Source organism: Cupressus sempervirens, chromosome 10 (genome assembly GCF_028749045.1).
Source record: "Cupressus sempervirens isolate cs-2001-9-10 chromosome 10, ASM2874904v1, whole genome shotgun sequence".
Taxonomy (NCBI): Eukaryota; Viridiplantae; Streptophyta; class Pinopsida; order Cupressales; family Cupressaceae; genus Cupressus; species Cupressus sempervirens.
The window spans coordinates 567,421,394-567,443,872 of record NC_143127.1 but is presented as its reverse complement, the minus strand read 5'-3'; the positions used below and the strand labels follow the sequence as shown (position 1 = coordinate 567,443,872).

Sequence of the window (22,479 nt, the reverse complement as noted above, 5' to 3'; positions counted from 1 at the left end):
TTGCAGCCCCTCTTGCAGACTTAACCAAGATAGGAGCTTTTCCTTGGGACGAAGGAGCATAACAAGCCTTCAAGCAACTAAAGAAAGTTATGAGCTCATTCCCAATCTTAGCCATTCCAGATTTCTCTATACCCTTTGAATTAAAATGTGACGCTTTAGGAGAAGGCATAGGGGTTGTGCTAATGCAAAGGAAACATCCTACAACTTTCGAAAGTCCCAAAATCATAGGAGCTGAAAAACATTACTCCATTTATGACAAAGAAATGTTGGGGATAATGCATGCATTGGCAAAATTTCGTCAATATCTAGTTTGTGGAAAATTCATTGTAAGAACGGATCATAATAGTCTAAGCTTCTTCCAAAATCAAAAAGATTTAAATGATAGGCAATAGAAATGGGTAAACAACATTCAAGCCTATGATTTTGATCTCGAATATGTAAAAGGTGTCAATAATGGAGCAGTAGATGCATTATCAAGAAGGCCTCATATTTACACTATTTCTAGCATCTCTAGGAGTTGGACGGATGAGATCATAGCAGATTATGACAAGGATCAATTTGCAACTGAAGTATTGGAAGGAAAGGTACCTAATGAAGATTTCAAAGTTTCAAATGATATTATCTTCTACAAAGGATCTATTTGACCCCAAAATCCAAAATAAAAGAGATAGTGATGAAACAATTTCATGATAACCCCTTAGCAGGCCATCTTGGATATTACAAAACATATAAACATATAAGGGAGAGATACTCATGGAAGAGATAAAAGACATACATAAATATGTATAAGAACGTATGGTTTGTCAACAAAATAAGGTCGAGCAATCCCCTTTGGCGGGATTATTACAACCTTTACCAATTCCAAGTCAAAAGTGGGAGAGCATATCTATGGACTTAAAAACTAGATTACCAAAGGTCCTAGGGAAAGACATCTACATAGTTGTCGACAAACTCACAAAATTTGGTCATTTTTTTCCAATTTCTACAGAATATAAGGCACCTCAAATAGCAGAAATATTTTTTAAAGAAGTCTTCCGTCTCCATGGGTTACCCTAGAATATAGTGAGTGACAAGACAGCAAATTCCTTAGCAAATTCTGGCAAGAACTTTGTAAACTAGCAGGAACCTTACTCACTTCTACAACTAGCTATCACCCACAAACTGATGGTCAAACATAAATCATAAATAAATGGATAGAGGGATACCTAAGAAATGATGTCATAGGACATCAAACTGCATGGATTAAGTGGCTATACTTAGGAGAGCATTTCTATAATACAACCCATCATATGTCTATAGGAATGAGTCCTTTCAAAGCATTATATGGATACGAAGCTCCCACATTCGGTGGATTAGTTATCTTAGAAAGCAAGGTACCCAATGTGCAAGAATTTATCCAAAAGAATATCGAAATTATGAGAGAATTAAAAGAAAATTTGTACCATGCACGAAACCAACAAGAAATCTATGCAGACAAGAAGAGAGTGGAATGATCATTTGTGGAAGGAGATCTCGTGTTTTTATGACTACAACCGTACAAAAAAATGTCCATTAAGAAGAATGGGATAGAAAAACTCAGACCCCGATTTTATGGACCATATAAAGTAATCAAAAGGTTGGGTGAAGTGGCCTATGAATTAGCACTTCCAAGCAATAGCTAGATTCATAATATATTCCATGTTCCTGACTCAAGAAGGTTTTGGGACAATAGGTATTACCCTGTGCAAAATTACCACCACTTGATGATGAAGGACAACTCAGTACATTAGAGCTAGAAGTCATCCTTGATACAAGAGAAAAGACATTGAGAAATATGGGAGTGAGAGAACTTCTGGTAAAATAGAAAGGCCTACCAAAGGAAGATGCCACTTGGCAAAGAGGAGAATGTTGAGTTGAGGACAAGAAAATTGGGGACGGAGGGACTATAATAACCCTAATATAAACATATATATGTAATTTTCCTAATAAAAAAGAACAATTTTCTTTATTGTGTGCACAAAGAATTAAATATAATATATTATAATAAAATAATATAATATAATATTATTATAATTTTCTGTATTGTTTACTTAAGTGAATAAATAAATAAAATATAATAAAAGAAGAACTATTAATAATGTTAATCTAAGAAATGTTTCATAAATAAACAAATCATACTTATTATCAATTATATATATACTCCTTTCATGCCCTTGATGATGGGTAAGGGAATTCTACGTCTATAGCAAAATAATAAACTAAGCATAAACTATATCTACCAAAGTATTTAGAAAAGGGCACGAGTAATCAACATGTCCATTCACGATAGTCATCATGTATTTAGGGAGAATCGTGAGCCGAGAAATAGGATAGGGGAAAATCATCAAGTCATAGCAGGAGGAGATCATTGAAGCAATGTGGAATATAACTAGGAAAGCAAATATGATATACACTAACAGGCTGTGGACAATAAAACGCCAGTCCAAGTACGTATGTGCCATATCATCAACGTAGCCTGACAAACAACGACATACTCACCAACAATCACAATCCAGAATCGAGCAAAGAGAGTCATACGTGACAACAAATGAAACATCAACGATAAGGAGAAATAAAGAATCAACACAAGGAAAGACAAACAAGGTGAATGCTATATTTGGAGGGACAGTAAAACATCAAGCATATAGACGTGATAGAGAAGGATCATCTAGAGAAGTGGCATTGGGAAGTAGATCTTATCTGAGAAATTCCAGTAATATAAACAGATCAATAGACTCTACATACTTCTCATACAGAGGAAGGGAAACATGCAATATAGTAAGAGATTCCAATATAAATTCAAAGGGGTATGTCTTACGGTGATCCTTGTGTTTAAATACATCATAGAGAGTTTATGATGTAAGAATTATTAGTGGGGATGAGAATTTTTTTTCTCATTGAAACCAAGAGAGGTTCTTGGTAGCGGGCATCCCTTGTGGATGTCGAATTTTTTGAATGGGATTTAGAGACCAGAGGACATTCAAAGCGAATGTCAGGTATTCTGAAAGGAAGTCCCAGAGAGATTCATAAGAATCTCTTAGAGGTCATATATATTGTAGTGGTTAAACATATGCATATGACAGAGATATGAGACTTGGTTGGAGGTGGGATCTCTACCAAGTAGTGTTATCAATCAGAGATCCGAAAAGAGGCATGAGGAAGACATTCTTCATATGGTGATTACCTAATTAGGATATATTTCTCACTAGAGGGTTAAGTGATTGGAGAAGACTCTCTTCTGAAGGACTAGGAGGGGTTAGCAAGGGTAGTAATTAGATTAATATCTAATTTGTCAATATTTCTAACATATTTAATATATACTTTTTCCATATTTTACTAATGCATTGTTGCAAGTTACAACATTTAACTTTAAACTAGATGAGGGGACATTACACTTAGATTAGTTTACATAATCTTAGGTGTTTAGTATAGGTTGTTTTTAGTAACAGTAGACGAGAGGAGCTTTCCCTTAATTAGGAGAGATTGTATTTCACATGTTGGAACCACTGTTTTGCAATTGATCCTTAAACTGCCACTTGCAAAATATCACCCCAACAATAAGTTGGATACATAAAGCACGAGGAATTTCAAGAGTTGCTAGGGATAATTAGGATGACCTACGAACATGGAAAACTAAGGGTTGGATAAGTGGCCAAGTAACTCAAACAAGTGGTTTTTCTCACTGGGAGAGTTACTTTCCAGAAAATTCTAAATAGGGTTCGTGTACTAGTAAAATTGAATTGAAGTCATGCTTCTATATTTTAGGCAACGTTGCCCTAGGACACCTTTCCTAACCTAAGCCCCAAGTTTTGGAAATGGGGACAGTTTCGGGGACAGGAGGACAGTTGTGGATGTTTCCCATCCGTCTTCACCAAGAGAGGAAAATTGGAAACGCGTTTCCAAACATTTGGAAATTGTCAACGAGTTTTCGGATTGCATTGATTGTCCCAAGGACTTTGTTGTCATTTCCTATCTGTCTCAAGGACTCTTCAAATTTTTCCTATTCAAAACAATATTAAACACCAAAAAACATTGAAAATTTGGTTTTATATGCATTTGTGTCTGCATTTGGAAGTCATAAAATTATAAAGTGAAAGTTATATACTTCATAATTATGTTTACATATCATATCTAACAACTTTTATTTATTGCATTTCTCAACACGGACACATGCGGAATGCTGGTTTTGTTTTGAACCCAGGTCTTTATTGTTGAGCCATTGAGTGCTAGTTTGTGGAATGTTGGACATTGAGCACAGGTGAACACAACTAATGTTGAATGCTTCTTTAAGGCAATATTATTCAGCTGCCAGCCGTGGTGAATGCAGGTTCTTCAGCGTGCATCGTTGAATGGTTAGGGTCTGATTCAGAGGTAAGTTTTAACATTTTTTTTGTTTTTTTAATAGTTTTTAACTAAGTTACACGGGTACCCCTCCCCCCCTTCCGGACCTCGAACTGGTTCGAACCGGTTCGAGATTCTGGTCCGGTTCGACCAGGGTTCGATTTTCGAATCTTGGTTCGAACCCGGGCGGACCAGGCTGGGAAAATCGAACCAGGTTCGAACCCAACCAAGAACCCGCCCACGGACGCGGAAATAAAGTGACTTATTTGCATTTTTTTATAATTTTTGGAGTCCACGTACCCTAAAAAGGTGTTATGAATTGGTTTTTTGCTCTCTCATAGTCATTTGATGTTTCTAAATAGGTTGTTTTGCCTTGAAGGAGAGCACATAAGTTTTTGAGCAAGCATTCGGTTGTGCAAGGAGGAGTTTGAAGCAATACTTGTTGGTGTTCTTGAAGTGTTTGTGCATCATTTATACACATTTGCAAACTTGCAATGGCTGGAAAAGGACCAAGAGGTAAGATCTTATTCTATTTACTATTGTTTTGTTCTAGTTTTTCCAAAAAAATTTCATTTCTCTTTCAATCTTCATATGTTCTAAGTTCTTGAATCTTTTCCATTATTTCAAAATTCGTCATTTTCTTGCATATAGATTATGAACATATATCTAATTAGTAATTTCTTGCCATAGGGAAAGGTTTGAAATTAATGTCATCTACCTCTTCATCAATAGGCAACACCGAACAAAGAATGGAAACCAACTCCGATTCTCCTCTATGGAAGTATGTAGACATTATAAAACCCATTCCAGGAGGTGGTGCATTCCGTTGGAGATGTCGAGGATGTGATGTAGAAAGAAATAGTTCTTATTATTGTGTGGTAGGCCATCTATGTGGTTATGCTGGAAGAGGAGTCAAGAAATGCCCTGGCAAAAATGGTGTCCCTATACCAAATCACACCGTGTTAAAATAGATTGAAGAGCATGAGGCAGCAGAAGAGAGAGAAGGACACAGGGCAATAGAACTCGGTAGTAGTAGCAATAAAAGTAAAAAAGCTAAGGGAATGCAGGCCCCCTCAGATGTTATTGTACAAGACCACCCCTTCTTCAATACTACAATGGACACTGACACTGAATCTATCCCCATTGTACACAAAAGAAAGGGGCCAATAGAAACTTCTTTTCAAAACAAGGCCCGAGAAATTGCTGACATTAAGGTGGGAAGATGCCTCTATACAAATGGGTTGTCTTTTAATGTTGTCCGCTCTCCGTTTTGGAAGGACAGGTTGAGGGGTGCCAATGAAGCTCCAAAAGGGTATTGTGGCCCCGGGTATGAGAAAGTTTGCACCACCTTGTTGGATGATGAGGTCCAACGGGTTGAAAATCAATTGAAGCCCATAAGGGACTCATGGGTTGAGACAGGGGTGACAATTGTTTCAGATGGCTGGAAGGATTCTAGGAACCATCCCTTGATCAATGTCCTTGCGGTGTCCCCTAAAGGGGCAATGTTTCTGAAAGCGGTGGATTGTGAGGGCAAAGTAAAAGATGGGCCATTTATTGCTGATATCTTAATTGAGGCCATTGAACAAGTGGGAGCAAGAAACGTTGTCCAAGTCATAACGGACAACGCAAAGAATTGTAGAGCAACAGGTTTGTTTGTTGAATCACGATATCCACATATCTTTTGGACACCTTGTGTAGTCCATTCACTCAATCTTATGCTAAAAAAGATTGGGAACCAAATTGAGTGGATCAAAACAATGTATGAAGAGGCTGAGGACATACAAATGTTTGTCACAAACTACCACATGACTCAATCTCTTTTCAGGAACTACTCAAAATTGGAGCTATTAAAGGTAAATGAACTTGAACTCAAATTAGTAATTTAATTTTTAATATTTGACAATTTCTGATTTTTCATATTTTACTTGTGCAATTGCCAATGTGTATACTTTTCTTAGTTTTCTAAAATATGTATCTAATAGTTGTTTTTTGCTCTAATTTATGTCACAGGTTGCTGAGACCCGTTTTGCATCACATATAATCGTCTTAAGACGACTTGTGCAAGTGAAAGATGCACTTCAAGGTATGGTAATCAGCAACAATTGGGGTGTATGGAAGCAAAAGAACACTGAAAGGGCAAACAAAATAAAGGATAGGCTATTGGCTGACTCATGGTGGGAACGTGTGGAATATCTCCTTAAGATCACCGAGCCCATTATGAGCATGCTTAGGTACACTGACATGGATAGGCCTTGCCTTGGAGAGATCTATGATGGCATAGACTCAATGATTGAGAAGATCAGGCAAGTTATAAATGAGCAGGAGCAAGATCCGCAAGAGACCTTTTTCAAACAAGTGCAAAAAATTATTAATGAAAGATGGAACAAAATGACCACTCCATTACCTTTACTTGCCTATGCCTTGACCCCCAAATACTATAGCTCACAATATTGTGATCTACCAGGAAGGTTGCCACCATATAGAGATATGGAAGTGTCTGAGGGGTACCAGGCAACATTTAGAAGAATATTTCTTGATGATGATATAAGAGATCTAATCATGGATGAGTTCATAGCATTTGTCAATGCTATAGGTCTAAGTAATGATGCTCTTCGTCATCGGTTCAAGAAGCATGCTCATGGTTGGTGGTACCTCCATGGCCAAAAATTCCAAACATTGCAGCCCCTTGCAATCAAAGTTATATCACAAGTAAGTTTTATTTTATTTTTTAATTAGCTCACTTTATCTTCAAAAGATTTTTTTAATAAGATTGAATTAATTCCTTTTTAATTGCCTACCTTATGTTGTCTTTATAGGTTGCTAGTTCTTCTGCATCAGAAAGAAATTGGAGCACCTATTCTTTCATCCACTCGGTGAAGCGCAATAGGTTGCAATCAAAAAGAGCCGAGAACTTGGTATTTGTGCATAACAACTTGCGCCTTCTTTCACACAAGAGTCAAGAATACAAAGAAGGGGAGACAAAGAAGTGGGATGTAGATGCAGAGATTGCGGACTTGGATGCTTCCACTGCTGCGCTTACAATTGATGATTTTGATGACTTTGATGTCAATACCATTGTTGATTCTGCTGCTGATGCCATTGACCTTGGTGCAAGTAATAGCATAGGCGAAGGAGGAGATGAAGAAGAAGAAGATGAATATGAAGAAGATGAAGATGAAGAATGAAGAACTTAGAACTAGAAATTCAGAATTTTAATAGATTTTCATTCCATTAGTTACTGTTAAACATTGAACGTGAAACAATGACACTTGAACGTGAAACAATGACACCATTTTAAATGTTTTGAATCTTTCATCTTTGATGTTGAAGTTGATTGAACTATGTTACTATATGATGGTATGCTCACCATGATACATTGATATGTTATTGTTTATGCTGTTTTAAAGTTTTAAATGTGTTTATGGTACTATGCTACATTCTAATTTTAACTCATGCTTCATAAAAATGTATATATATATATATATATATATATATATATATATATATATATATATATATATATATATATATATATATATATATATATATATATATTTTTAATTTTTACATGTTTTTGTACTAACGAACTCAAACGAACCCAAACCCCTTTCCAAAATTTCGTCGAACTAGCGAACCGGTTCTCGAACCCGAACCCAGAACCGAACCACAAACCGGCAACCTAGGTTTTTAAGTTTCAAATATCTCTAATCATTCCCTACCTTTCACAGAAAAAAAATTTCTTATGAAATTTTGCTGCCTTCATATTTTTTATTTACCCTGTGCTTTTATGCTTTCCCACAGAAAACTATATTTATTGAAATTCTTGCAGCATGCTTTTTGGCCTAATAGACAGTATAAAAACATCACTATCTTGAGACCACTCATTTATCCTAAGCTTTCTTAGTTCTCTAGTTTATTGTTTTAAATTTTTTAATATTATTACTTGATCTTTTTCTTCATGTATGTTTAGTTTCGCAGCATAAGTTATTGCTTGTTTTGTAGAGAATGATTATATCTGATGAACACAGTTTTGTTTTTCAAACAAAGAAATATTAATAAGACTTTCATTTCTTAAACTTTCACTTCCAAATTTTCGTTTCTGATTTTTATTTTTATTTTTGTTAAATTTCAGATTCTATGACAGGGTGAAGAAGTTGGAATTGGGGGTGGTAGTGTGAGTGTTGGGAGTGGTTCAAGAGATGAAACAAACAAATTTGAAATCCCTTCAGTTGTCCTAAAAGACTTTGCAGGAGGTCGATTTAATTTTAAAAAACCTATACTTTTCCTTGTTCATCCAATAGATGCCATAAAGAAAAACTTGGGTGGAAGTAGGCTCTATAAATGTCATGTATGCGAAGGTGAAATTAGTGGGAGCTACACGTGGGTGTGCTGTCATTTCTTGGGGGTTAAGGGAAAAGTAGTTAAATTTTGTAAAATTCGAAGAGGATGCAAAATTAGAGTGTTATAGATTACAAATGGAGGTTGAATATAAGTCTAAAGCTTTTCTCTTTCTTAAGCCAACACCCTTATAACCATCTACTCATGGTCTTCACTCTATGTCATCTACTAGTAGTGCCATTTCTAGAGTGGGAACCAAGAAATGAAAAAAGGGAAGAGAAAGGCTAGTAATAGTGAGCAACCAGGGTTCGTTACAAATTTGTTCAATGCACAAGCATGAGAAATGTTTGATTGTTTTTGTTGCTTATTTCTTTTTGCCCATGTCATCCCATTTGATATGGCCCATTCACCATTCTTCAAGAAAATGATAAAAGATGTAGGTTCAAGAGGTCGCTTTGTGGTACCCCTTGGAGATCATAAACTACACACTACCCTCCTTGATAAGGCATATTCCAAGGTGAGTTTGATGATGGAGGAAATGAGGCGTACTTGGTTTAAGACTGGCTGTTCCATTGTGATGGATGGGTGGACCGATATTTGACATCGACCACTTATCAATATCATTGTCACATCCACAAGTGACTGTTATTTTCTTAAAACTGTTGATTTTTCAAGGAAACACAAGGATGTAGATTTTCAGTTTGGCATTCTATGAAAGGCCATAGAGGAGGTTGGACCCTCAAATGTGGTTCAGGTGATTACTGATTCAACAGTTGTGTCCAAATTGGCTGGTATGATGGTGGAGGGTGCTTACAAGCACTTCTTTTGGACTCCATGTCATCTTCTTGTATTGAACAATGCACATAAGAATATGGGAAAATTGTCTTGGGTAAAAGAAGTGGTGACACAAGGAAGAGAGAGTCAAATGCTTATTTTTAACCACCACACCTTACTTGCTCTCTTCAAGATGTTTTTAGAGAAGGAATTTCTCAAACCTATAGAGACAATATATGCCGACTACTACATTTTGGTAGAGAGGATGGTTGAGGTGCACAAGGCTCTACAACATATGGTAGTAAAATCAGAGTGGAATAGATGGCCTATAATAAACACTACTAAAGGAAAAGCCATCAAACAAAGGATCCTTGATGACACTTAATGGTCCACTGCGAGGTTAGAGATTGTTGATTCTCATTTTCATTTGAAAATCATAAATTTCTTTCAATTTTCAGATCTCTAAATATCTGATTTTCTGTTATTTAATTTTAAAAAATAGATATTTGACATTTTGTTCTTATTCTCATTGCAGATATGTTTACTCAATCATCTCTCTTGTTGTGGATGTCATCAGATATGCTGATACAGACTCTCCTAGTGTTGGAGAGATGGATGAAACTATGGACAACACGCTTCAAAAGATGAAGCAAATAATTTGGCTAATGTAATGATTTAGTCTTATATAAGGAGTACATTAAGCCAATTTTCTTACTGAGGTGGAATGATATGAATACTCCACTTCACATGGCAGCTTATGCACTAAATCCAAAATGGTATGAGCCTAGGCCTGGAAGGTGTGCTCCAAGCAAGGATGATGAGGTGAGAGTGGGATTATGAAGGCCATTCAAAAGTTGTATTCATTTCAAAAATCTAGTATACTTTGTGAGCAATGGGTTGCCTTCACAAACCATGGTCCAAACTTTGGCACAACTGAAGCAAAGGTGGATAGAGCAGTAATGGCACAGAAAAAGCCACGTTGGATGGTGGCAATGGCATGGTTTAGATGCACTACAGTTAAAGATGTTTGCAATTTGTCTCCTCTCATAGGTTGCTAGTTCCTCTGTTGTAAGGAAGAATTAGTCTACATATAGCTTTATCTACTCCGTGAAGACGAATATGATTACCTGTAAACGAGCGAAGAAGTTAGTGGCTGTGCATAGTGCTCTATAACTTGTGGATTGTAAGACTCTAGAGTATCGACAAAATCCATCATTACGGTGGAATATTGATCTTGAGGATGCCACCTAGGTTGATGAGGATGCAACACTGTCGGGATTGCTTGGCATTGTGTTGGATGATGCATCGCTTCAGGATTAGGATGATAGTGATGTTGACTTTGATATAGATGATTAGGGGCAGTTGTCATAGTATCTTTGTTTTCATTTTGACTTTGATGTTACATACTTGTAATGTTTTGTCATGTCCCCTTCCCCATTGTAAACCAAGACATGCCCCACCAAGCCTTTTGATACATCCCGATAGGCTTGAGTGTATGCCAAGGGATTCTACATGGACCAAGACTAAAAGTTGACCCACATACAAACTATCATTATTGAGTGTGGCCCACAAGAGTTGGGATTGAGGTGTTTTTGGTTTGTGAAGTGATCGTAGCATGACGATGACTTGGCCGTCCTTTTCCAGTTGGATGACATGCCTTTGTGTAACACCTATCTTTGTCATTACTCGAGACTCATCATGACACTTTTCCTAACTTTCCCTGCATGTTCATGGTAGTGTAAAAGCATTGCCGAAGGGAAGAGTAGTCATGACACGTCGTTGAGGAGAACATGAAGATTTGAGAATTGTAGGCTGATCAAAATTATGAGATTAACTAAGGACGATAATCCTCACTGCTTTCAATTACTGGACAACACCCTAGTGGTTGTTTTGAGAGTGCCTAAGATTTGTTGCTTTTGGTATTGAGTGCTGAATGCACAATGGAAGGAGTAGAGCTTGTTATCGTGGTAGACTGAGTGCCATATTCTTTGCGTATTTCTGAGATTGAAATTTTGTTATGGAGAATGAATGCTAGATGTAGCCCCAGCTTTTGAGCTAGATTCAAACACTACATCGCACCTTTGATAGAGTAATACCATGCTCGACGTTGTTTAACGAGTTGGTAATTGCAAAACATTAGGTTGATTCAACATAGGCATACCACTGCTGGTGTCTTGGATGACACTCTTGAGATTTTGGAGTGTGTACCCCGTGAGGAGAAGCTTGCATCAGAGTTTCATCAGCACATACAAGGGGTTTGTATGCATAGAAATTGGTAAGGAGTTTAATAGAGACCTTGCATCAGAGTTTCATTGACACATACAAGGGATTTGTATACAAGGACATCGCGGAGGAGTTTAATAGAGACTTTGCACCAGATTTTCATCAACACATACAAGGGATTTGTATACATAGACATCACTGCGGAGTTTAATAGAGATTGAGGGACACATACTCATAACTTCTTCCCCAAGCGGCAGTATTCTAATTTACACCTGACTGTCAGAATACGGAAGACAGTGGTGAAACATACAGGAGGTCATATCTGGTTATTGGGGGAAGAACGATTGTATGTTGAAGCTGCAATAGGTTGGGTGCTTGAGACAGTACAGCGGGCTATCACCAAATCCAAGAAACTACCATACGAATCAACACCATCTTACTAGTATCACTTCATCTACTACAAGTGCTTCTTACTTTGCATTGGTGCTGCCGAGAACTCAGTATTTTTTTGGAACATTTCTGTATAGTATCTGTAAGTTGCTCATGAATGTATTATCTGATTTAATGTTTCAAATCGGCCTTCCATGATAGAACATTACTTTAGTTTTGGAATTGAATGCATGTGTTAATTACCATCAAAGTTTTATAACCTGATGATTACAGCTTATATGTAAAACTATTCTAGTGCAAAACTTGATAAACTATCATCAAATTTGAGAATATCTTGTAATGGAATAATGCTATCTGCAACTCATTCATGAATTTGGCAACATTTGAATCCCAATTCATGTTACAGCCTCTAGAAACAGGTTGAGGATATAACATGTTTTGTCTTGACATTATATGATCATTGATAGTTGAAACATTGATGGAACGTTTATATGATCATCGATAGACTATAGTTGATACTTTGAAAAGTTTAAAGTTTAAGTCTTAAATTTTCAATGTTTTCATTTTGTTGAAAGTTGAAAATTGCAGCCTTCTGATATGAATCTATGATACTTTTCATTCTCATTTGATGACTTACTACTGGTATTCTTATATAATGATCGAAAATGATGCGGTTTCTATGATGATTCTATTAAATAGTAATTTGCTTTGCTATATGATCATTGCTGAATGAAATTGATAATTATGATCATTGATGAATGAAATTGATAATTTTAAACTATGTTGTTGTGATGAATGTGAAATTGATGAATATATATATATATATATATATATATATATATATATATAGCCGTCCCCTGCTCCAACTACAAAAAAAATGTCTTGGAAACCTGTTTCCCTAACACCCCCCATCAACCCGTCCTAGAAACTTGGGGTAACATGGATTTTTGACAATATATATATATATATAGCCATCCCCTGCTCAAACTAAGAAAAAAATGTCTTGGAAACCTGTTTCCCTAACACCCCATCAACCCATCCCAGAAACTTGGGGTAACATAGATTTTTGGCAAATGAGCATTTCTACATTGTTTTCTGTCTAATCTCTACATTCTGCAAGAAGACCAAAATTTGCAGCCTTCTTCAATTACTGACCCTTTGCAGAGAATTAGCCACCATAGAAGTTCAGGCTTGAAAGAGTTTTGTGCTTTTCAAACAGATTGGCACGGATTTGCTAGTGCACTTTAGGGTCTCTGACTTACTACCTTTTGTACACAATGGAGCAAGAGTGGCCTTGTGTCTCAACAACTGGTAAAGATTCTATGCCACATAATAGTAGATGGCTTTACTATCTCCAGCCTCTCCTTATAGGCTTTGTTTCATGGATATGCTTTTCAATCTAGGAATCAATCTGCAAAAGTCTTCAAAGGTGTTTTGTCTTCTTTATTTGTGTGGGCTTCTTTTCTGGAATCTTTCCTAATTGTAACATCTTATTACCATTTGTTTGAGGGCAAACTTGTCTACTACATTTATGTTGCTTCAAACGCATTGGAAATGTTCTCCCGGTGATATCCTTTGAGTTCACCATCCCTATCACTTGATATTGTGTAAATTCATACTTCAAATTCTATAAATATGGCTGAAAGATGACGAGCCTTATGACTTGTATGTAAATACTAAATCTAGCTAGCACTTTTTATAAGGGCTGCAACAAAATTTTTAATGTATATATTTTAAGAGTTCCTGTAGATTAATAACAAAATCGAAAGATATATTTAGTTGTTGTGATCTAACAAGGATACATTGGTTATGGCTACGGATAATCTCATCTTTATTGAAATAACATTGATCAGAAATGCTGACATTTATCTTTATCAATACATGAGAATCAAAGTTCTAATTCTACTTAAAAGAATCAGAATGTCAGAATTATGGAATATATAGATAGTTCTGTAATTTAGGGGTCATTGTTGGGTGCCAGCATTGCATTTCTATAATAATGTATACCTATCAGGCGATCTCTTTGAATGAAATGATAGTAATCTGTTATTTTTACATTATCAGAGTCAGAAATCTGTATGCATTTTCATTGCTCCATCTTTCTTGTCAACCAAAGAGCTTGGTGCACTGACAAAGGATCTTGATGGTTGTAAATGTAAATTTTAATGTTATATTGATGGTAATGTATATATTAGTAGTCTTTGGGTTTGCTAATACCCATAGAGCTCCTTTTGTTGATATCATTTTGCTTCAAGTAATTGTATAGCTATATTTATATTTTTCAAAAGAGGTTGAAATAATGGTCTCGGCTTCTATTTGTCTGCTACCTGAAGTTGACTAACTGGTTGTCTGCAGATTGAACATCACAACAATATGGTCAATGCTGTTGCCAAGAAAAAGTATTCATCTTTCCTTCTTTTTGAGGGAAATGGTGGATCTAGTTATGAACCTTATCAGTTTTCGCATGGTACATACAAACTTACAAGCAATGAAAAGAATGTTATAAGTTCTCTACGAGAGTGGCTGGAAACCTTTTCTCTTTACATAGGTATATAATAATGAATATGTTCCCAGTACTTGTTATCTAATTTGTAAAATGCTGTTTTTCTTGCATGAAAAAATGATGTGGAGAGCATAATTTGTTTATGACTCTTGTACTGAGTCCTTAGCCTCTTAAGTTATTTATAAAATAGTTGTTTTTTACTATGATCATAATTGGCAGTTATGTAAAAGTATATATCAAATGGCAATGTAATACCAACTCAACACATGCTAGGAATAACATTGGGAGCCTTTACCACATTGAGAATGAATGTGATGGTGGTTATTATTGAGTACAAATAAGTGAACTAAAGTGTTCTCATCGAAGAATTTGTAGTATAGGTGCTTAGCATTGCAGATGGTAGCAATTTTGTAATCTCCATATTCACGATCTATCAGTCTGTCTCCTATTTTTCTTGATCTTTAATGAACAGAAAGTTGTCAAAAGATGCCGATTTATGGCTAAATTGGTTAAATGAATTTATTTAGTTAATATGCTAATAAAGATTGATACATTCATGTCGGAAAATGATTGATTTATTTAATATGCTAGTTAAAGTTTAATATATTCATGCTGGAAAGAGAGTTTTAAAGAAGCTTATATGAAGCAGTTACAGTAGAAATTGTGGATAAGACTTACAATTAGTGCTACCTGAAACAGGACATGGACATACTATGTGCTTGCAAATGGAAAACCAGAAATCTTCCTATTGAAAGTATAGGTGACATTGCCAGATATGGTGAAATATACTAAATATAAAACCATCTTAAACTCTTCTGAGGTCCAGTTATCCTTCTCCTCAATTTTGCTGATTAAGATAGGCATCAATACCCTTCTTGGGTTTCTTGGCTCTGTTGGGCGTGTATTCTCAACTTCTCTCTTGAAATGATGAAATTGGGAAATCCTCGATGCTATCTCATTGGGATTTATCAACTGTAGGCTGAGGTTTTAAATGAACCGACCTAAGCCTTATAGGGTGGAGCTTTGGAGCATGACGATGTATTGTGGTTGTGGTGGCAGAACTTGTTATTGGAATCAGTGGAGTGAGATAGGAATTTTAAACACATGTTCAAGGTTGTTTTATCCAGACAACAGTTTGCAACCAAAAATCAAGTGAGAAGGAAAGACATACCAATTTTAAAGGACAATTCCTGAACCAGGATTCATTTAGTGTTTTTCAGGGATGCATTTCCAGAAGTTTAGGGCCCTTACCAAGATTAGGGACATCCCAGGGATAAAATATTTGCTACTCATCCCTTGTGTCGAGACCTTAATAGGGACCCATCCCTGGGAGGTTCCCCTCTTGAGATGGATATCTGAGGATGTCTTCTCATTCTTGGTGCAGCTAGGAGATACTTAAGCTTTTTTCAAGATCCAATTTGTTACAGATCAAATCTTGAGAAATTGAAATCCTCATATACTTTTGGCTTGTTCATACAATTCTTTTGAGAAATATTACTATTGTTTTAATGAAATGACTTAGAAAGAGCATGCAATTGTGACAATGTTTTGATTTTGGACACTATAATGTCCCCGTTTTTGGCCAGTCTGTGCAGTTGATAGAGTTAGCTCATCATGGTGACCCTCGTGAGCTGACAGGGTGTTTTGGGGGTCTCAGTTGATTACTTACTATTTTTAGTAAGTCTTTTTGGGCAGTTGCTATTTTTGGCAGTGTAGTGGATGGCTTGGCAGTTGGTTGTCACCTGTGGTTAATTAGGTTAATAATTGCATGAGCTCTTATTTATTTATTATTCATTGAATTGCATTATTATAATAATGTTTATATTATTATAATAATGACTTGAAGAGATATTTCTAAAAAGCAAGTTGGAAAGTTTCTAGTGTTGAGTTCTTTTGGGAAACTTCAATGATTTCTAAAGTGGAGTTTTATGGAAACTTCTGGCAACGGAAGCTTATAAATGAGAACTCATTTCATTGGGAGAGACATGCTTTAATATACATTTCCTTTTTGTGCCTTTGTGGCTTTCCTGAGTCTAAATTGTGAGCCCTTGCTGAAGTATAAGGGTCTTTGAAATTTGTGATGTTTGAAGTCACTGTTGATGTATATTGATTTCACTTTCTAAATCTCCTATCTATGTTTCATGTGTCTGGGAGATTGTTCTGGGAATTACATTGCAAATTGTGCTGTTATAAACAATTTGCTGAATCTCCTTACTATATTCCTGTGGCTAAGGAGACATTTTTGGGAGGGAAGTTGACCGCTTTTTTGTGGTACGAATCTTTGCTACCGAATTAAGGTTCGACTGGGGTCTTTACTGGTAGTAGCAAGGAATTCTGAGGCAACGTGTGGTAGTGGAAACAGTCTAGACACCAAACAGCTGCAGCATTTGAACTGGGCAATAGCAGCGGCAGCAAGGCATTATGAAATCATCCCTGAATTTGGCGTGTGCAACCAGCGATTCAAATTGACATCCGATGTCCCTTATTATTGCTGCTGTTTACGTTTGGGACTAGAATTCACCATGCTAGGTATTGGGTGTGAAGTCTGTAGCTGCGTTCGGAATTGGAGGTGGCAGCCACTGAGTATTGGAGCCACGTTGAACATATTCTTGACGTTCCTGCTAAATGGGAGGCACCTGCAAACATGTACAGCAAACAGGTTCTTGTTAAGCATTGTAATGTGGATAATAAGTTTGCTCATAGTCACTCGTCTTTCCTTTACAATAAATTTTAATAAATCTGGAGTTGTGTTATGGTAATAGTGTTCTTCATTTGTGTTACTATAAAATCTGAAATAATTCCTAAAAGATATAGATTAAATAAACAAAGAGAAAAGAGGAATTTGTTCATTGGCTCTCTAAGACTTGCAGAGGAAAACCAAGTGTTTCTACAGACACATTCACATTGACCTTGCATGTTGTTGTGCACACTTGACATAGGAGCATCCAGGTCTGTAAGCAAGCTCGCATCACCGAAAATAGTTGCAGGTCTTGTTCTTAGTTTTTTGGTTTCTTTTTGGTGTGTTTATTGTTTTTTAGCTTTCATCAACTTGTCACTTGGAAGAGCAATAAGAACAAATAAGAAACATTCTCGGGATGCCACACCTTGAGACATGGGGTTGTGGTCTCCATGGCACTAATCTAATATTAAATAGAAGAAAAATAATAACTGTTGTATGCTCCGATATTTAAAAAATATACTTGTATAGGAAACATTTTTGGGATGCCACACCTTGAGACATGGGGTTGTGGTCTCCTTGGCACTACTTTATGATTAAATAGAAGTAACATAATAATTCTTATATGCTCCGATATTTTAAAATTATCATGTTTTTTTGATTTTTTAGATACTTTAACTTTTTTCAAGATCCAATTTGTTACATATCAAATCCTGAGAAATTGAATTCCTCATATATTTTTGGCTTGTTCATACAGTTCTTTTGAGAAATTATTTTTATTGTTTAAATGAAATGACTCAGAAAGAGCATGCAATTGTGACGATGGTTCGATTTTAGACACATTCACATTGACCTTGTGTGCTCTTGTGCACACTTGACATAGGAGCATCCAGGTCTATAAGCAAGCTTGCATCACTAAAAATAATTGCAGGTCTTGTTCTGAGTTTTTTGGTTTCCTTTTGGTGTGTTTATTGTTTTTTAGCTTTCATCAACTTGTCACTTGGAAGAGCAATAAGAAGGCTGCAGTTTCATATAAGTGTCTTCACTCCGAAAAAACCCTTATTTCAATCAATTTTATTATATGAGAAAAGATCCCAATGAGTAGTGGAGGGCTAGGAGTGGAGACTCCAATGCACTCAAGGGGCATCACTACTTGTGGAGGTTTATGGGTAATGCCCCTAGTGTGTTGAGGGGCAATCATGGTGAATAAGGGCCAACATCCCTTGTTGGGTTCTGGGGTAGCACATGTGTCATGTTTAGGATATTCGATACAACGTGGGTTCAAGGAGAAAAACTCTGCCACCAAGCCCAAATTAAGGCCATTAGAACCACAAAGTCAATGGTGCACACCATTTTTGCTAATAATTTTTTTTAATACTTCAACTTAGGATTAGGTGACTTTTGGGTTTGTAATATCCCCATTCCTAAAATAGGATTTAATAATTAATATTAATTGATGAATAAAAAGATATAATATAGTATATTCTATTATTAATAATAAATAATAATGTATTATTTAATGATATAATGATAATTAAAATAATGATTTTTATAGAAGGGAATGTGAGAAGTAAGTCTAGGTGATTGTTATTAAAATAATGTTTATTATTTATTTAATGCTTAGTAATGTACTTATTGTAATTTTAGTCGATAAGATCGTCTCTGATCTTATTTGCGGTTTCTTTTAAGAAACATGCTTATTTTGTAAATATTTTAAACTCATTTATTAAGCGTCTTTGCTTATTGTTAATACATCAAATAATTTACCAATTACTTGCATAATATGGTATTAGAGAGTATTTTTTACGAAAAAAATTCAATTTTTTTTATTTATGAATTTTTGAAAAAAATCAGATTTTCAAAATTGGCTTGTGAGTAGTGTTTATGTTTTGAGAATTTTGTGGTCAGTACTTCTGCAAATCCCATGCATAGTTCCTTGTCAATTCATGGCTCTTATGGTTCTCTTGTGTTGTTTTTTGTAGGAGAACCCATTCCCTCACGACTGTTTTTGGGCTTTCTTTCCCATCATTTTTCAGCTCGATAGCTTTGTCTGAACCTTTTTTTCTGCTCAAGGTCACGAATGCCATTATTGGGCTACCCTTTTTTAGTTCATGTTTCCATTAGGTGTTGAGTTTTGATGTCATTCATGGGCATTTCTCTACAAATCATTGGCCGTCATTATTGTTGCAACTATTTTTTGTACAGGATTTGAACCATTTTCTACCTTTCGGTTGTCTAGGGTTTCTAAAAACCCTCAATCACTGATTTACGATCAGATTCATGTCCTTTTTTTTCCTAGATCTCTATAACTCTTTTTTGGTTTTTTTAAAGAAATTGCTAGGATTTCTTTCGAAACTCTCACGTGCTTTATAGCTATGGAAAACTATTCGAAGATTCTTGGTGGATTTTTTGAGATCTCATTTGGGTTTTTGTCATAATTTTCTAGGTACCTCAATTTTTGTGCCTTGATTTTCGTATTGGTGAAATTTGATTCCAATTTCAGATTCTTTCTGAGTTTTTTGGGATCTCTTCTAGGTCTTTGTCGGATTTGTCTAGGTCTTCAGACAATTTTGTCTCAAAATCTGTGCCTTGATTTTTGTGCTAGTAAATTTACATTGCAATCTATTCTTATCTCGGTGCATTGAAATTCATGCATAGAATTTTGTGCAATCATATTCATAATCCCTTTTTTTGTCTCAAAAAACGTGAAGATGGCTTCATTGACCAACATCATATTGGAAGGTAGTCAATGTTTCAATGGTAGAAATTACAATACTTGGAAGAAGCAAATGATGACCATTTTTTAATCTTGCTGCCTTGATCAGATTGTCTTGGGCACCATTCAACATCTAGTCATAGTGGATCAAGATCAGTAAAAGTTGATACAACTCATACAAGTGTTCGATTGTTGATATGGAGACTTGCACTACTGCAACTATTTTTATTGAGGATCATGGTCTTTACCAACTTGTAGATACTAGTGATGCTCCGGAGTTAGCCATGGTAGCTAGAAGTTCTTCTTCCATCGCTAGTCCTTGGCATTAGCGATTGAGCACTTAAATTTTGCACTATCTCTCTCAGTTGGCTCGAGAGGTACTTGTAGCTGGTTTACTAGAGATCCAGACTCAGCATCATGGTGTTGTGGAGCTTGTCAGGCTGGGAAGCAACACATGACACCTTTCACGGATGGTGACTCATGGCAAGCCTCTAAGGTAGTTCATTTGGTTCATGTTGATATTTGTTGGCCAATACATATACCTTCTGTTACTAGTTGCATGTATTTCTCACTTTTTGTTGATGATTTCAGTCGTAAAATGTGGGTGTACTTTGTTAGACAGAAATTAGATGGGTTAATTGTATTTCAAAAGTTTAAGGTTTTGGTAGAAAAAGTGTTTGGTTGTTGTATAATCACTCTTAGGTCAAATAATAGGAGGGTGGGGGTAGGATTTTGTTCTATTGCATTCTCCAACTCTTACGATACACAGTATAATATGTCAGTTAACCATACCCCACACTCCTCAACAAAAAGGTGTTGTAGAGCGGTGCAATCATACTATTGTTGAGATGGTCGTTCCATGTTACAACACAAGAGTGTTGCTAATAAGTTTTGAGCAGAAGCAGTTTTTCGCTGCGGTCTATTTCCTCAATAGTTTCCCTACACAAGTTGTTAAGGGAAAGATTACTGAAGAAGTTTGGATTGGTCGTGAACCTAGGATTAGTTATCTCAAAATCTTTGGCTCTTTAGCTTATATATGAATTCCAGATGCCCAATGCTCGAAGTTGGATTCTAAGAGTCAAAAGCTTATGTTCATAGGATACAGTGACAACCATAAGGCTTATCGATTGATAGATGTAGACACTGATTGTCTTGTCTTCAGTAGGGATGTTGTCTTTGATGAAGCATGTGGACCTTTTCACCCATCCTTATCTATGCAAAATTTTGAGGATCATCCTTTGAAGGCATCTGATTTGGGTGCTCGTCTCCCAATAGGTCTACTTGATGATAGGGATGATGGAGATTCTGAGTTTGAAGATGATCAACCTGAGTTTGAAGACGATCAACCTAAGTTTCCTCTAGATAATGGTAATCTTCCACTCGTTGAACCTATTCTAGATCCAGTGCCGGTTCTAGCTCGTACATCTGAGATTTGTTCTTCTACTCTATGGCCTAAATGGTGGGCTAAGACTACTGTTGATCTTCATTAGGATGAGCTCATTGAGGGTAGATCATCCAGAAAGAAGAGCAAACAATGGCATACAATTAATTTTCCCCTCATGGCCAATATTCACAATGTTTGTGAGCCTCAAACATATTCAGAGGCTAAAGGGATACTTGAGAGGGAAAGACTATGGAAGCCAAATATCAAACTCTTCAAAAGAATCACACTTGGGTACTTTCTGATCTTTCTTCAGGGAAGAAGCTCATTAGTTGCAAATGGTTGTATAAGGTTGACGTACAAAGCTTGTCTTGTTGCCAGGGGTTCTCATAGAAGGAAGGCATTGACTATGAGGAGACTTGTACTCCAACCAAGATGAGTACCATTCGGCTTATTCTTGCCTTAGTAGCCCAGTTTGGTTGGGAAAGTTCATCAGATGGATGTTAAGAGTGCTTTCCTGAATGGTGAGTTGAAGGAAGAAGTCTACATGACTTAGCCTCCAGGGTTCAAGGTTGTCTTTCAAGAACACAAGGTGTGCAGACTGGTGAAAGAACTCTATGGCTTGAAACAGGCTCCTCGGGCTTGGTACATCAAGATTGATAAGTACCTCACATATCATGGCTATCAGAGATGTCCATCTGATCCTAATTTCTATGTCAAACAAGTTGGTAATGAGATTTTGTTGGTTGTTGTCTATGTTGATAACCTGATCATAATTGACATCTCAGAATCATTGATTGGTGAGCACAAACAGAGTTTTGTGCAACTAATTTGACATGACTTATTTGGGACTTCTCCATTGTTGTTTAGGTGTTGAGGTTTGGCAAACAGAGAGCAGTATCCTCATCTTCTAGTCCAATATGCACGAAGTCTTTTGGATAAGGTTCAAATGTAGGATTGCAAACCTGCCTCCACACCCATGGAAAAAGGGCTTAAGTTGTCAACTAAGTCTGATTCACTTGTAGTAGATGAATCATTGTTTAGGCAACTAGTGGTTGGTCTCATGTATCTCACTGTCATTAGAGATGACCTCAATTTTGCAGTGAGGTACATTTCAC

General features: G+C 36.3%; 1 protein-coding gene across 4 annotated transcripts in view; it reads left to right on the top strand.

Moving 5' to 3' along the window:
• The window catches only part of LOC149535144 (protection of telomeres protein 1a-like), a 293,707-nt gene that overhangs the window by 112,630 nt on the left and 158,598 nt on the right, over window positions 1–22,479 (top strand). For all 4 annotated transcript variants that reach the window (XM_089804786.1, XM_089804783.1, XM_089804785.1 and 1 more), the window contains one exon: window positions 14,440–14,632. In XM_089804786.1, the coding sequence (XP_089660912.1) occupies window positions 14,440–14,632 (193 nt within the window). The remainder of the gene's footprint in view (window positions 1–14,439; window positions 14,633–22,479) is intronic.